The following is a 13,763-nucleotide window of genomic DNA, read 5'->3' on the forward strand; positions in this document are numbered from 1 at the left end:
GAAACGAGGGTATTCTGGGGGCAGGTGAGGGGTCTGGCAGGGGTTGGGATGAGGTGGGGGGCTGGGCCGCAGCTGGGGGTGGGCTGGGAGGGAAGTAGGGAGACAGCAAGGGACGGAGGGAGTGACTGGAGCAAGCTGGGAGGTGCTGAGCGGTGCCTTGACTGACCCCTGTCTGGGTCCCACAGGGCACTACATGAAGGCCCCTTGCACAGAACCCTGTGGGAACTCCACCTGCCTTCCCTGTCCCCAGGGCACCTTCTTGGCCAGGGATAACCACTTTAAGGATCAGTGTACCCGCTGCCAGGCCTGTGATGAGGAGGGTGAGGGCTGTCTGGTGCTCAGTGTGTGGGGGGGTAGTCTTTGAAGGAAGTGGCTGGCTTGGACCTAACCTTTGGTTGTGAGGACCTTGTGCCCACCTTCCCCACACCCCTCCAACCTGATCCCTCCTCAGGATGCCTCTGCTCCTTTCTTTTCCTGGTCACCTTGTCCCCATGTGCTTTGGCCTCTGTTCTGCTGTGTTGGGCCAAATTCTCTCCCTTTGGGGATAGCCCACACCCTTCTCTTTGGCCTAGCCCTTTTTTCTGGGGGTCTCTGGCTTCTCTGTAGGAGCCCCTGACTACCCCTGCACTATCTCCCTACACTCTGCCAGCCTTCCAGGTGGCCTTGGAGAACTGTTCGGCAGTGGCAGACACCCGCTGCGGCTGTGAGCCTGGCTGGCTGATTGACTGCTCTGTCAAGCCTTGTAGGGAAAATTCACCCTTCCTCTGCCGCCACTGCCCAGACTGTGAGGCCCTGTACACAGAGCTGCCCTGTGAGTACCCTCCTGGGCTCTCTTCCCCACGTCCCCTTCTTCCAGCCCCCTCCTCTCCCATGCTGACCCTGCCATCTCTTGGACTGCAGGTTCCAGCAGAGACGCTGACTGTGGGCCCTGCCTGCCTGGCTTCTATGAATATGGCAATGGCTGCGTGTCCTGCCCCACGTAACTTCCTAGCTGTCCTGGGCCAGAGGGGAGGGAGACCGGTAGTGGGGTGGAGGCTTTTGGGGACAGGTGCTGCTAGTTTAGAGATAGGAAGGGACAGGGAGGGGGGAGCTTGGCTCCCACTTTAGACAAACAGGACAGTACATGAGTCTAAGTTCACCTTATGCCAGGTAAATAAGGGGGTACATCTTCACTTTCTGCCAGAATTTTTCTTAGTAATTCTTCCATTCAAGTATTAAGAATGGATCTGTTCAGCTTGGGAGATGGAGGCAGAAGGATTGCGAGTTCAAAGCCAGCCTCAGCAATTTAGCAAGGTGCTAAGCAACTCAGTGAGACCCTGTCTCTAATAAAATACCAAACTGGTCTAGGCTCAGTGGTTGAGTGCCCCTGAGTTCAATCCCTGGTGCCCAAAAACAAAAATTAAAAAAAGAAAAAAGAATGGGTCTGTTACAAGGATGGGTGCGGGCACCATGCCTGTAATCCCAGAGGCTCTGGAGGAGGCTGAGGCAGGAGGATCATGAGTTCAAAGCCAGCCTCAGCAACTTAGTGAGACCATGTTTCAAAATAAAAAATAAAAAGGGCTGGGGTGTGGCTCAGTGATTAAGTGCTCCTGAGTTCAATCCCAGGTACCAAAAAAAAAAATCTGTTACTTTGAGAGAGCCCCATAGTTACAGCTTAAGAACTTGGGCTTTAATTCAGGATTTGCTGCTAGTTTTTGGGCAAATTCACAGAAATAGCCTCTCTGATCTGAGGTTTTCCATCTAATCAGGGGGTGCCAGTAGATTCTTCTCAGGGCTGTGATCAGGGGAAAGCCACCTTCATTTATCCACTGAGTCTTTTTTACTGAGCATCTACCAGTTCCCAGATGTTATTCTAGGTGTCAGGACTACACAGGGAACCAAAGAGGCAAAAATCCCTGTTCTTATGCAATTGACATTCTAGTGACCCTTAATCTAGTCTAGAGTTTTAAAAAACAGTAGTGATTGTTATTGCTTTAAGGACACAAGTGACATTTCAGCAGTACTTTGGGGAAATTCTCGAGCAGAGTGAGGCTCACAGGAGAGAAGCTGGGGAAGGCAAGGTCTCCAGGTTGGGAAGCTGTGGGGCACTCCTGGTAGCCCCTGCTGGGGTGTACCTCCTCATCTAGTCCCTCTTTACAGGAGCATCCTGGGGAGCTGTCCTGAGCCCTGTGCTGCTGTTTGTGGCTGGAGGCAGAGTATGCGAGTGGGAGAACTGGGATGGGCCAAGGGGTGGCTGGGAAGGGGCTACCACCCAGCACCCACCAGCTGTTCTTTCAGTGTTCTGGGCACAGGTGCTTGTAGCTGGCCTGGTGGTCCTGTTCCTGCTTGGGGGCACTCTGATCTATACTTACCGCCGCTGCCAGCCTCACAAACCAGTGGTTCCTGGTAAGTCCACACATACAAAGCACACATACCCAAACAATTTCCAGAGGCCTGGGGTCAGGATGGTTGTTCCAGAGGCAACTCAACCCTGTAGAGAAACTAAGGCAGGGAATATGTACGGGGAGGGGAGGAACTCAAGAGGAGCTGGACCAGCACCCAGGTCCAGGGGCCTTGTCTGATTGCTGACCAGATCTTCTGTATCTCTGTCAGCAGAAAAAGCTGGGACTGAGGCTCCGACCCCACTGCAGGTAAGCTTCACATCCCAGTATACACTGGGAAGAATTTGCCTTCTGGAACTGGGAGGATATGTCCTGATCTCTGGCATTAGGCATCAGGGGCACAGCATCCAGCACAAGATGGAACTAATAGGCAAATATGCTGAGGGTAGTGGGGCACAGTGGCACACGCCTGTAATCCCAGTGGCTAGGGAGGCTGAGGCAGGAGGAGCACAAGTTCAAAGCCAGTGTAGCAACTTAGGCCCTAAGCAACTTAGTGACCCTGTGTCTAAATAAAATATAAAAAGGGCTGGGGATGTGGCTCAGTGGTTAAGTGCCCTTGGGTTCAATCCTTAATACCACACACACAAGTGCTGAGAGCTGTTTTCAGTGGGTGAGGCCCTCAAGTGGCTATCTACTGGGTCTGGAGGAGTACACCTGGGCAAAGAGTTGGGGGAACAAGAAGATGGCAGCAGGGCAGGGTATTCCAGGCAGAGGTAATAGCTCTTCTGCTGGGCCATACCAAGAAGTCAGGGGCTCTGGGGCAAGCAGCATTGCTTATGGCAAGGAATGTCCACTACTGGCTAGAGACTGCAGTAATGGGGCATTTCCAGGCAGACAGGACTGACGTAGGTTCTCTCTTGGTTTCCAGGCCACCCAACTCTCAGCCTCTGAAAGTGCCCACACCCTTCTGGTGCCCCCTGGCAGCAGTGGGAAGGTCTGCACCATCCAGTTGGTAGACAACAGCCGGACCCCTGACTGCCCTCAGATCCAGGAAGTGCCCTGCCAGCAGGTGCCACAGTCCTGGTACCAGCTGCCCAGCAGAGATCTTGGTAAGAGACCTCATTGGCCTTAGGCTTGAGTCCATTTTCTTAAGTCTAAGATGGGAATTTAGGGTTTCACGACTTGACCTCTTCCAGTTCCCTGACTGGGATGGGTGGGGGAGATCCAGCAAGCCTCCTGCAGAGGCCTGAAAGCACCTGATCCCATGGTGGCCACAGCCTTTATTCCACATTGGCTCTCTCTGGCTCCACCCCAGGCCCTCCTCTGGCACCCCCGCTCTCGCCAGCACCCTCTGCAGGCTCGCCTGCTGCAGTGCTCCAGCCTGGCCCGCAACTATATGACGTGATGGACGCTGTCCCAGCGCGGCGCTGGAAGGAGTTTGTGCGCACTCTGGGCCTGCGTGAGGCAGAGATTGAGGCTGTGGAGGTAGAAATTGGCCGCTTCCGGGACCAGCAGTATGAGATGCTCAAGCGCTGGCGCCAGCAGCAGCCCGCGGGTCTGGGCGCAGTCTACGCAGCCCTAGAGCGCATGGGGCTGGATGGCTGCGCCGAGGACCTCCGCAGCCGCCTGCAGCGCGGAGCGTGACACAGGGCCCACCGGCCACTTTGACATTCTGGTGACCCTTGCAGAAGCCTTAAGTACAGTTACTTATGTGTGTAGACATTTTATGTCACTTACTAAGCTGGTGGCACGGCCCTGTGTAGCAAGCAGCGCCAGCAAGCCTCCTCCCTGCTCACCTGCAGAGCTCGGGTTAAGGCGAAGAAGGATGAATGACTGTCGGGAGAGACTTGCTCTGAGTTTCGCGGGGCCTTGGTATTAAATCCCTGAAGAAAAGCAGCTTCTGGATAATTCTCTGGGGCTGGGAATGTTAAGTGTGGCTTGGGCTCCGTTTCCGCCGGGTGTAAAGGCGCCGGGAGTCTCGCCAGCAGGGTCCGAAGTGCAGGGACCGGTGGTGGAGACCAGTGCAGCTCTGCGCTCCCAAGCCTGCCCCTCCCACGTCCGCCCAGGCCCATTAACTCGGTGAAGGAGAGAAAGTCGTGGCTTCGGCGAGTGAGAGTAAACGCGAGCCCTAGGCGGTGGAGAGAGCTTTAATGGGCGAGCGAGGTGGCAGGATGGGGCGGGGAGCAGTTGGAGCCATAAGTGCAGGGCTCCTCGCCCTCCACTCACTCCACCAGGGTGGTAAAAGGTCTGGGAAGCGAGGGGCCTGGCTGGGGACCGGGCGCAGACTTAACTGAGGGAGGTGGGGCCCCGGGAAGCAGCAACTCCGCCCCCAGCTCTGCCCTGACAGGCAGTTTTCACCGGTTTCTGGTAAACAAATGACTGAGAGGAAACCCTCGGGGGTGATGAGAAATGCGGCCTGGGCCGGGTGCAGATCTGGGTCCAGATCTGGGTCGAGGAGGGAGGAAAACCCCTTCCCCGAGCTAGGGCCTGCCTCCGCCCAGGATGCGCCAGCGACCCAGGTTCCGGGGTGCGGGGGCTGCATCTGAGCGCGCGCCCCGCAGGAAAACAGTCGCCACCCACGGGGCTGGGGAGAGCTCTGCACACGTTGACATTCAACGAACATGCAAATATATGTAAGTCGGCATGCAAAGAAGCAGCATCTTTTTGCGCCAGCAGCTTGGGCACTTTTTCCCCCGGCGACTGTGGCGGCGCGCGCGCTCCAGCGTTGGCGGGGCTGGGGATGCGGGACCAGGGAAAGGGGTTAGGGAGGATTCTGGCGCGGAAGAGGAGGGCCGCGCGGCTCCCAGACCTTCCGCACCGTCAGGCCAAGTAGGGCGGGGGCTGGGGAACCCCCACCTCTTGGAGCTCTGGAGGCTGTGGGCAGGGGGCCGCGAAGTATTACTTAGGGATGTCCCCCTTCTTCAGGATGACCTGTCGCTGCCAGGGCGCCAGCTTGCTCTCATCGTAGCCCAGTGTCCGCAGCTTCTCCGACTGCTCTTTCTCCCGCTGAATCTCCTCCTGCTTTTGCCGTTCCTCCTCTTTTCTGCAGATGGGGTGAGGGCAGAACGCAGTGAAGCCTGGGGCCAGAAACTAGGGCGAACCAGGCACCAGGATGGGCATGGGAAGTGTGGGCTATGAAGGACAGGGACTGGACTGGGGGCAGGTTGGGTAATTGGGCCACAGAGAAGCTGGATGAGTGGGAGGCTGTGGTTGGGTTAGTATGGGCTGCGGTGTTACTGGAAAGGAAGGTGATGGGTCAGGTGTGGCACTGTGTGAAGAGGGGAGTTACAGGGTTTAAAGGGGAGAGGACTGGGGCCAGGACCTCAGTTGTCCAGAGCTGTCAATGTGGATTATTGCAGGTTGGGGTTGGGCATCTAGACACCCCATTACTGAGAGGCAGAGGCTGGGGAATTAGGAATAGGTTATTAGAGCACAGGGGTAGGGGACTGGGGATGTAGCTCAGTGGCTCAGTGGTAGTGCTTCTCCAGTACCACAGACACACACAGACATAAGGGTAACCTGTTCTGTTGACAGGCTAGGCCCTAAGCATGAGTGGGAGTGTAAAACACTTCATTAGTGACATATTGATTATATGTTGACATATTTTTTGATGTTTTGGGTTAAATTTTATTAAAATGAATTTCACCTGTGCCTTTTTATTTTCTCAATGTGGGCCCTAGAAATATTTAAATTACATGTAGAGTTCAAATTGTATGTCTAATGGACAGCACTGGGCTAGATTACTTGGGGCAGATGATCAAGGTAGTGATCATGGGGTTGGGCTAACTGTAGGGTAGAAAGGCTGGGTTAGTGGAAGATGGGCACTGGCTCATTTCGGAACAAGGTTATCAGAGCATGAGAGCTAGACTTTGGGGGCAGGTGAGCAGTTACTGGGAGAAAGGGGTCCAGTGGTGTTATTAGAAGCAGAGTAGTCATGCTGCAAGAATCGAGTGACAGCATATGTGTTGGATGAAGGGGCAAAAGACTAAGTTACTGTAACTGGGTGGAAAGGGTGTCAGGTCCTGGCCAGCCCTGCACTTACCGCTTCTGCGCCCTGGAAGGAGAAAGAGACACTGTTAGTTGATTCTGCCACCTGAAGAGGACAGTCAAGACACACAGCCAGCTCAGCCTCCTCCTGACCCCCAGCTCACCTCTCCTCTTCCATCTTCTTCCGAAGGAGGTCTCGCCTCCAGGCAGGCAGGCTGGCCAGCCGGGCCTCCTCCTCCTCCTCCTGAAACAACCATAAAGCTTCAGGATCGGTGTGGCTGAGAAAGACAGGGTGGGGATGCACCCGCAACCCAGGGCACCTGAAGGGATCCAGGGACAATAGAACACAGATGTGGTCACAGGAAGAGATGCTTTTGATGCCCATCTAAGAGATAGATGAATGAAGGTGCCTGATAGTCTCCTCAGAGGGTGCCTCTTGCCCCATTCTCCACATGCCCTCCACCCCCCACCACGACCCAGGCCAGAGAACTACAGGTGGTGCCAGGGAGATCAGAGCTGAGATGGAGAACGGACAGCTGGACCCCAGAGGCCTGAGCCTGATTTACCATGGGGGCAGGTAGATGTATTGTACCAGGTCCATCATCCAGAATATCTGTACAGAAGACTCCCCCCACCAACCACTACCACCTGGCTAGCTCAGGGACTCGGAGTGTCCCTGGTTCCCCTGTGAGGTACCTTATGGCTCATGCTTGCCCTTTTCCCAAAGGAGTGGACACCTGCTCCACAATTGTGGGGCTGCAATGACACTGTATGTGAGGGGCATCCAACACAGACAGCTTACAGCAAAGGGCTTTATTCCTTGGATGTCACAGAGGAGAGTCTGTCCACATCACACATCACACAGAACACCACAGGTGGCCAAGGAGGTAGCTGCAAACCCATTGAAAAGCCAGAGACACAGCCACAGTGCCCCAAGATAGGGCCATGATCCCTCACTCTCTGAGGGACTGATTCTGCTACCTGGCTCCCCACAGAGCTCAGCAATGGGGCTAGAGGGGAACACCCAGCTTTGCCAGGTGCCATGCCTTGCGTATACAGGCAAATGCCCCATATCCTGTCTAGAGGGGACCTTGAAGGCTGAGGCAGCCTGGTCCTGAGCAAGCAGCTCTTCACCGGTCCTGGGTTCTTCCAGCCCCTGCTGGCTTCTGGCTTCTGGAGGGCATCATGCAGGTATCCAGACCCACGTTAAGATGCTCAAGAGTAAATTCTGAACTCACTGCTCAGATGTCAAACATCTCTGCCTCCTTCTCTTTCCAGAAAGAGAAGCTACGGTCAATGTAGCGACAGATGTCCTCATTGCTGAACTCGCCCATCTCAGACACCAACTCCAAAGGGTCCTCAGCAGGGGCTGGGAGACAAGATGGGTCTGAGTTGGGGGGATGGGTGGCAGGAAGGGGCTGTGGTGCTGGGGCAGGGGCCTCTGGCTGCTCCTCTGTCAGGTCCTCCATGTCAGCTGGCACAGCCTCTTCGGGGGGCTCCTTCTCCTCCTCTTTTTCTTTCTCTTCCTCTTTTTCCTTCTCTTCTTCCCTGGCCAGCTCAGCCTCTGGGCTGTCTCCAAAGAACTGGCACCTGAGGTCCTCGAAGCCATCGCTCCAGCTGCGCCTGCCGGCCTCCACCTCCTCAATCACAAGGCGGTGGAAGAGGCGGATGAGCTCCCACGGGTGGCTGCCCAGCCGGTCGAACATCTCATAACACAGCAGATGGCGGAACTTGCGCTCCTCGCGGCTCAGGCGCATCTCTAGCAGCTGGAAGTAGCCAAGCATGAAGAGGTCCAGCGTGAGGCTGTCGTAGTGTCGAGGGGTGCCACCGTCCAGGGGTGGCAGGAAGTGCTGGGGCCAGTACAGGCCATGCGCCAGGCCTGGGCCTCGTGGTTGCCGTGCGGGTACTTGCTGTAGCAGACTCCGCCAGTGACCCAGCAACTTGCCTACCACTTGCCTCTGCTTCAGCAAGTGCCGCCACCGCTTATCCTGACCGTAGGCCTCATTGTCGCCCTCCGGGGGCGGGGAGGCTACCTCTTCATCTGGGACAGTGCCAGCGCCTGCTGCCACAATGCGAGGCAGAAGTTTGCGCAGACGCACCTGGGTGTGGCGCCCAGGGCCCCGGAAGGTCCACTTGCGCCAATGCTCCAGGAAAAGGTAGACAATGCGCTCTTTGCGCATGTCGATGTAGTCCTGGACGCCGGGCAGCTCAGTGGAGAGTGGCGGCCTGTGCGCTATCTGCTCGGGCTCTGGCAGTGCCACCTGGGGGTCCTGCACCTCAGGCAGGCCCAAGGTACCCAAGGGCTCTTCAGAGTCCAGTAGTCCGTTTGCCACCGCAGCGCTCTGCTCTTCGGAGCCGGCAGCCACGTAGTCCTCCTCCAGGATGGGCTCACGGTCTGGAGTGCTGGCCGGCTGCGGGAACTTGTGGTGCTGGCAGCTGGTGGATGCCGCGCCCTGGGCACGCAGCTCATAGGTGGCTCGGAGTTGCTGCACCGAAACGCCGCACTCGAGGATCTCGCGCGCCACGGCCTCCCGGCACCAGCTGAGAGAGTGCGAGCGGCCCAAGCAAAGCGGCCCTGGTCGTGAGGGTGCATCAGGCAGCGGCTCCAGCGGCTGGCCAGTCTCGGCTGTCAGCAGCTCCGCCAGGTGTGCGGGCCGTCCGCCCAGTGCGGCCAGTAGCGTGGCCATGCTCTTGAGCAGCGTGGAGATCTTGCTGCACCAAGCGGGCAGGCTGGCGGCGCGGCCGTGCATGCGGCGGGGGTCAATGGTGAAGCGTGGAGCCGACAGGGCGGCTGAGACGGGCAGCAGTTGCTCCAGCTCCAGCTGCCAACTGTTGCAGGCGCGCTTCCAGCTTCTGAGCCTTGTGTAGTACCTGCAGGTTCTCGATTTGCTGCTCAATGCGGAGGACGTCGGCCTCAGTCATGAGCTCCCCGAAGGGCCCAAGGATGGCGTTGTGCTCCTGGGAGTACCTCCAGCCCTCCGGGGGATAGCAGCAGGAGCTAGCCGATGTCAGCTAAGGCGGGGAAGAGAAGAGAGGGGAGGGAGGCGCGTCTCCCTCTGGCCCAGCTCCCGCAGCGGAACCTTTTGCATGTCCTGGGTGGTGTAATGGGTTGCATTTGTAGGGATGGGCCACGCCTGGCTGGCGGGCTATTACACCGCGCAAAGGCTTCGGCTCCTCGCTCTGGACAGTGTCCACTTTGGTTGATGGTGGGGGCACACCTGGACGCTGGTCGCTGTTGCAAGGCAGGGAGGGCAGGCCGCCAGAGAGGATCTCCATGCCTGGCTTGGCTGCTCATTACACCACTCAAGGAACATGCGAAAGGCCTTGAAGCTGAGAGGCAAGGAGGCCCTTCACAACCCCATCCAAACCCTAGTTTCAAGCCAGATTCCAGAGAAGCCTCTCATGCTAGCCCACTGATGCTTCTCAGGCTCTCCTGTGTCCCATGCTCTCTCTATCCGGGTGGAAAAGTTTTACATGCTGAATGAGAGACCACACCATTCTACTGCAGCTCCCACTGTGACTCCCACCCCTTCCTGCACCCCACTGGACTAACACAATATTTGGGACGCTTCTCATTTATTCCTCACTTTCCTCTACCTCTTGATCAGCTCTCTGTGGCCAGCTTTTCCATGCTGGGGGCTGACCTTACCTCCCCACAGGCCTCCTGATCCGTCCTGACCCACTGTAGTTTCCCACATACAGGGATGACGATGCAGCTGCCTGCTTCACCGCCCCAGGCTCCCCACTGCTCCAGGAAAATGCCCATTCTCTTCCAGGTAGCTGGCCAGGCCTCACAGCGCCAGATATGATCACTGCTTTGTATCCCCAGTTGTTACTCTATCACATCATCTGTTTCGTCTCCTTGGGGACATTTATTTGCTTGTTGATATGCACACACACACACACCTCCCTTGGAAGCAGACCTTGGTATATTCACCACAAATTCCCAGATTTCACGTGTGTGTGCCATGTAGATGGCACTCAGGGAACATTTGCTTCATGAATGATGGTAATCATCAGCTAGTGTTAATTAGCCCATCCCACAGATGCCATACTGAGACTGGACAAAGCTAAGTGCCAGCAGCTGGACAGTGGCAGGGCTGAGCAGAGCCCAAGTCAGTTTGGCTGGGACCAAAGCCCTCTAGACCACACAGTGAGGTCCTTGGACAGTGTCATCATCAGCCAGACCTAGTTGCTTGTTAGAAATGCAGAATCTCAGCACCCCCAAGATGACCTGAAACAGAATATCAAGGTCCCAGGTGATTGGAGGGCACAGGAGAGCTTGGTAAACATTGCCATCTTTCTTCTTCTAAGAACAAGCTGCTGGGGCAGAGAGACTGGGACCAGTTCTGGGGGGTTCTGCAACCTCATTTTCCTCCAAAGGCATTGGGCACTGTCTGAGGCTGAAGGGCCCCTTCAGGTGGAGAGGTGGCACAGGGAATGGACTGTAGGCTGAACGCAGACCCCAAGGCTTTCTGGGGAGCCCTGCCCCACCCACCTTCCGCTTCTGCTCCTCCTCCTCCTGCATCTTCACCATCAGCTTGCGCACCATCACTTGGCGCTTCCACTCAGGGATGGGCCGGCCCTGCTCATCGTGTATGGGGACGAGCGTTTCCACATTGAGCTGCACACCTGGCGCAGGGGTGGTGGGTGGTGCGGGCACTATGCTGCCATTGAGCAGTGGCTGAGGCCCCACGGCTGGTGGAGTGGGGCTCCGGGCCCGAGATGGGGCAGGTGACACAGGTGGCACCTGTGTGTCAGGCTGCAAGAAGAAGCGGTGGGGCTGAGTGTTGAGCAGGCAAGGGGAGCCAGGGCAGGGGCACCCGTCAGTCTCCTACCTGGGTTGCTGGCTGCCGGCTGCCTGAGAACACTGTGGTCAGCCCCTTGCTCTGCGGTGTTGGCTTCAGGCTCTTGCCTGCCTTGATCTCAGCCAGTAGCTCTGAGTTGTCACCCGTTGGGGACATCATGTTGAAAGACTTAGTGCCTGCCCACAGGAGGAGAATCACTGATTGGGGGCAGGATTATAACCCCACCATCCTCCACCTTTCTCTCTGCAGCCCCCATCCCAAACCAGGACAGGTGGGGCCCTCCCTGGGGCCAGAGGTAGCTCTCTAGATCCCAGGGTACCTCAAGCAGCTTTCAGGGCACCCAGAAGTGGGCCCTCAGCTCCCAGCCCATGGTGGCCCCACCATTCTCCTGGCCCTACTCACGGGGCGTAGAGGCCCCGCCTGGAGGCCCCTGGGAGTTCATGGTGGCTGTTGGAATGGCCCTGGGGACCCTGGTATGTCTCCGCCCAGCCACTGCCGGTCAGCTCCAAAACACTACCTGGGGCCAGCCACCTGACCTTTGTCCCAGGTTCCCTGGCTCAGCCCTACCAGGGTGGAGTCTCTCTCCAGCCCTCTCCCTGCATCAGCAAAGCCCAGTGACCTTTGGACTGAGTCAGCTGGGGCTTCCACAGCCTTAAGGACTCAGGACCCTGGAGTACTGGCACCTAGCCAGACCACCCTCCCTGTCCCCACACCCACAGATGAGCAGATACACTGACTGCAAGCGGGAAGCACACTTATGGCAATACACTACTCAGCTCCCGGGGACCCTGGAAGGGGGTGCTTACTAAGGACATGGGAGAGGGCACTGAGGAAGAAGGGCCAGGCAGATGGCATGCAAATACTTGGGCAGAGTTTGCATTTTCCAGCGTGGCTGGTGGAGGTGAATGGGGATTTTGGAACCCTGAGGAAGGGGTCAGATCTGGGGGTGGAGGTGAACAAAACAGGCCAGAAGCTCTCAGCTGCCTGGGATGGGGATCCCAGAGTGCATCACAAGGAGAGGAAAAGAGAGACAAGCATACAGTCTGCTTTTTTTTTTTTTTTTGGCAAAACTGTCAGCCAGGCACAGAATGATTGGGCACATATGTGGGTGTGGTGGGGGTATGAGGGTTGGTGTGGGGTTCAAGAGCCCCTCTGTGACATTGAGGTCCCCCCTTGCCTACTGGCCCCTGGTCTGCCCTTTCCTCAAGTCCCAGCCCATTCTGTCTGGTTTCTCCTTGATGAGCCTTCTCCCCACCCTCAGCCTCAGGCAGGAACCGCGCGCGCAGCTACTCACTCTTCCTGTGCCTCAGGACTCTCACTTCTAGGAACCGAGAGAAGAGAAGTGACAGCAAAGTTAGGAGGGAGAGGGGGCCAGGGTAAGATGGGGACAGCAAGAGGACCAGGGAGGGCAGGAGGGACGAGAAGAGAGGAGGAGCTTTCCTGTCCTGTGACCCTGGCTCAGTCCACTCTGGGGCCCCATAAGGGTGGTATGTCCAGTTCCCTGAGTGCTGCACAGGGTCACCACTGGCCCTGGTCTGTTCACAAGGCCTCCGCCTTGGCATTCGCTTGGGCTAGGGCACCCAGCCCAGGCTCTGATAGGAGGGGTGTCGGGGGCAGCCCAAAGTCTATTTCTTCTTCTTCTTCTTTTTTTTTTTTTATATTTATTTATTTATATGTGGTGCAGAGTCAAACCCAGTGCCTCACACATGCCAGGCAAGAGCTCTACCGCTGAGCTACACCCCTGTCCCCATTTCTCCTTGTCCTTGCTGCAGGATGCAGAAGAACGGAGGAACTGACTGCAGAGGTAGGGTGGGCTGGGGACATTCTGGAGGCTCAGCCAGTAGTGACATGCTCCCATGGCCCACGCTGTGTGGACTGGGGCTCCATATGAACCACACTCCTAGTCAGAGATGAAGCTTAGGATGGGGCCACTGAACGTGGTCCCTGCACTGAGTGAGTAACTGGGTGAGGAAGCCAACCTGCTGGTCTGGGTTGGGGGCACCTTCCAGGAAGCCTGTCAGGCAGAGCAGTGCCCCATCCTACAGAAGAGAGGATAGGAATCCTGGTCACCAGTAGTTCTTAATAAAGGATGCCCAGGAGCCCTTGTAGCTCATGGTAGAGCGTGTGTTTACCCACACACGCTGCCCAGGGGGATAGCCAGAGGGAGAAGGGCCCCGGAGGAATCTGACTAGGAAGAATTCCTGGGGTATGTGAGAGGACTCAAGTCTGCGCTAGTTTGGAAGAACCAGAGGAGAGGTGGAGGGGAACTGAGGATGGACAGGGGCAGGAAGAACGCCTATGAGCAGTCCTGCCTCCTGAAACTAGTCCACTCATCGCTGCCCGTAAAACGGGTTCATCAGAAACACCAGCCACCAGAGCTGAGAGACTTCCTTAGAGGAAGGGAGGAGGTCTGGAGAGGAGAGGGGACCTGCCTGAGGCCACACTTCCCAGTCCCGCTCTGGCAGGAGGGAAGGTAACTCAGAGCCTTCGCTTTGGGTCAAGTCTTCAGTGGGGTGGGGGCCCTCGGGAAGAAGCAGGAGGACAGAGGGCGGACCTGCGGGCGCACTGGGGAGGGGGCGGTGTCTAGATTTCCCTCCCCCTCTGGGGCTGGCGCCGCCCCCACCGGCAACCCTCCCCTACTCATTTG

The 13,763-nt window shown here is 57.1% G+C and overlaps 3 protein-coding genes across 6 annotated transcripts in view; 1 reads left to right on the top strand and 2 right to left on the bottom strand.

Annotated features, from left to right (window-relative positions):
- The first annotated feature begins 105 nt into the window (after positions 1-105).
- Positions 106-4,217, top strand: Tnfrsf25 (TNF receptor superfamily member 25). The gene is made up of 8 exons (XM_015501459.2): positions 106-320; positions 650-811; positions 901-979; positions 2,140-2,195; positions 2,278-2,385; positions 2,596-2,630; positions 3,250-3,430; positions 3,637-4,217. Exons 1-8 carry the CDS (start codon positions 194-196, stop codon positions 3,963-3,965), a joined length of 1,077 nt encoding a protein of 358 aa, XP_015356945.1. The 5' UTR covers positions 106-193; the 3' UTR covers positions 3,966-4,217.
- Positions 4,218-7,106: 2,889 nt separating this feature from the next.
- The window catches only part of LOC107155429, a 27,740-nt gene continuing 21,083 nt past the window's right edge, over positions 7,107-13,763 (bottom strand). The window contains 4 exon segments of the mRNA XM_048783562.1: positions 7,107-9,130; positions 9,180-9,320; positions 10,807-11,070; positions 11,147-11,292. Coding sequence (XP_048639519.1) covers positions 7,550-9,130; positions 9,180-9,320; positions 10,807-11,070; positions 11,147-11,292 — 2,132 coding nt within the window. The 3' untranslated portion in view covers positions 7,107-7,549.
- On the bottom strand, positions 9,008-12,728 carry LOC107155553 (espin-like). Of its 4 annotated transcripts, none has more exons than XM_048783708.1 (4): positions 12,411-12,728; positions 11,147-11,292; positions 10,807-11,070; positions 9,008-9,320 (listed from the first exon to the last, which is right to left on the bottom strand). In XM_048783708.1, the coding sequence occupies exons 1-4, from the start codon at positions 12,676-12,678 to the stop codon at positions 9,069-9,071; spliced, it is 930 nt and encodes a 309-aa protein (XP_048639665.1). In that variant the 5' UTR covers positions 12,679-12,728; the 3' UTR covers positions 9,008-9,068. The 4 variants fall into 4 exon arrangements, with proteins under 4 accessions (XP_048639665.1, XP_048639667.1, XP_048639669.1 ...); XM_048783710.1 differs by lacking the exon at positions 12,411-12,728 and adding an exon at positions 11,519-11,739 and having other exon boundaries at positions 9,034-9,320; XM_048783712.1 differs by lacking the exon at positions 12,411-12,728 and adding an exon at positions 11,436-11,640 and having other exon boundaries at positions 9,034-9,320.

Source organism: Marmota marmota, unplaced genomic scaffold (assembly GCF_001458135.2).
Source record: "Marmota marmota marmota unplaced genomic scaffold, marMar, whole genome shotgun sequence".
Taxonomy (NCBI): Eukaryota; Metazoa; Chordata; class Mammalia; order Rodentia; family Sciuridae; genus Marmota; species Marmota marmota.

Excerpts from the sequence above, each read along its gene's own strand:
- Tnfrsf25 (XM_015501459.2), top strand. The coding sequence starts at position 194 with ATGAAGGCCCCTTGCACAGAACCCTGTGGGAACTCCACCTGCCTTCCC. Across the intron at positions 321-649 it reads CCAGGCCTGTGATGAGGAGG|CCTTCCAGGTGGCCTTGGAG; the intron begins GTGAGGGCTGTC and ends ACACTCTGCCAG. Across the intron at positions 812-900 it reads CCTGTACACAGAGCTGCCCT|GTTCCAGCAGAGACGCTGAC; the intron begins GTGAGTACCCTC and ends CTTGGACTGCAG.
- LOC107155553 (XM_048783708.1), bottom strand. The coding sequence starts at position 12,678 with ATGCCAAGGCGGAGGCCTTGTGAACAGACCAGGGCCAGTGGTGACCCT. Across the intron at positions 11,071-11,146 it reads GCCGGCAGCCAGCAACCCAG|CCTGACACACAGGTGCCACC; the intron begins GTAGGAGACTGA and ends TTCTTCTTGCAG. Across the intron at positions 9,321-10,806 it reads AGGAGGAGCAGAAGCGGAAG|CTGACATCGGCTAGCTCCTG; the intron begins GTGGGTGGGGCA and ends TCCCCGCCTTAG.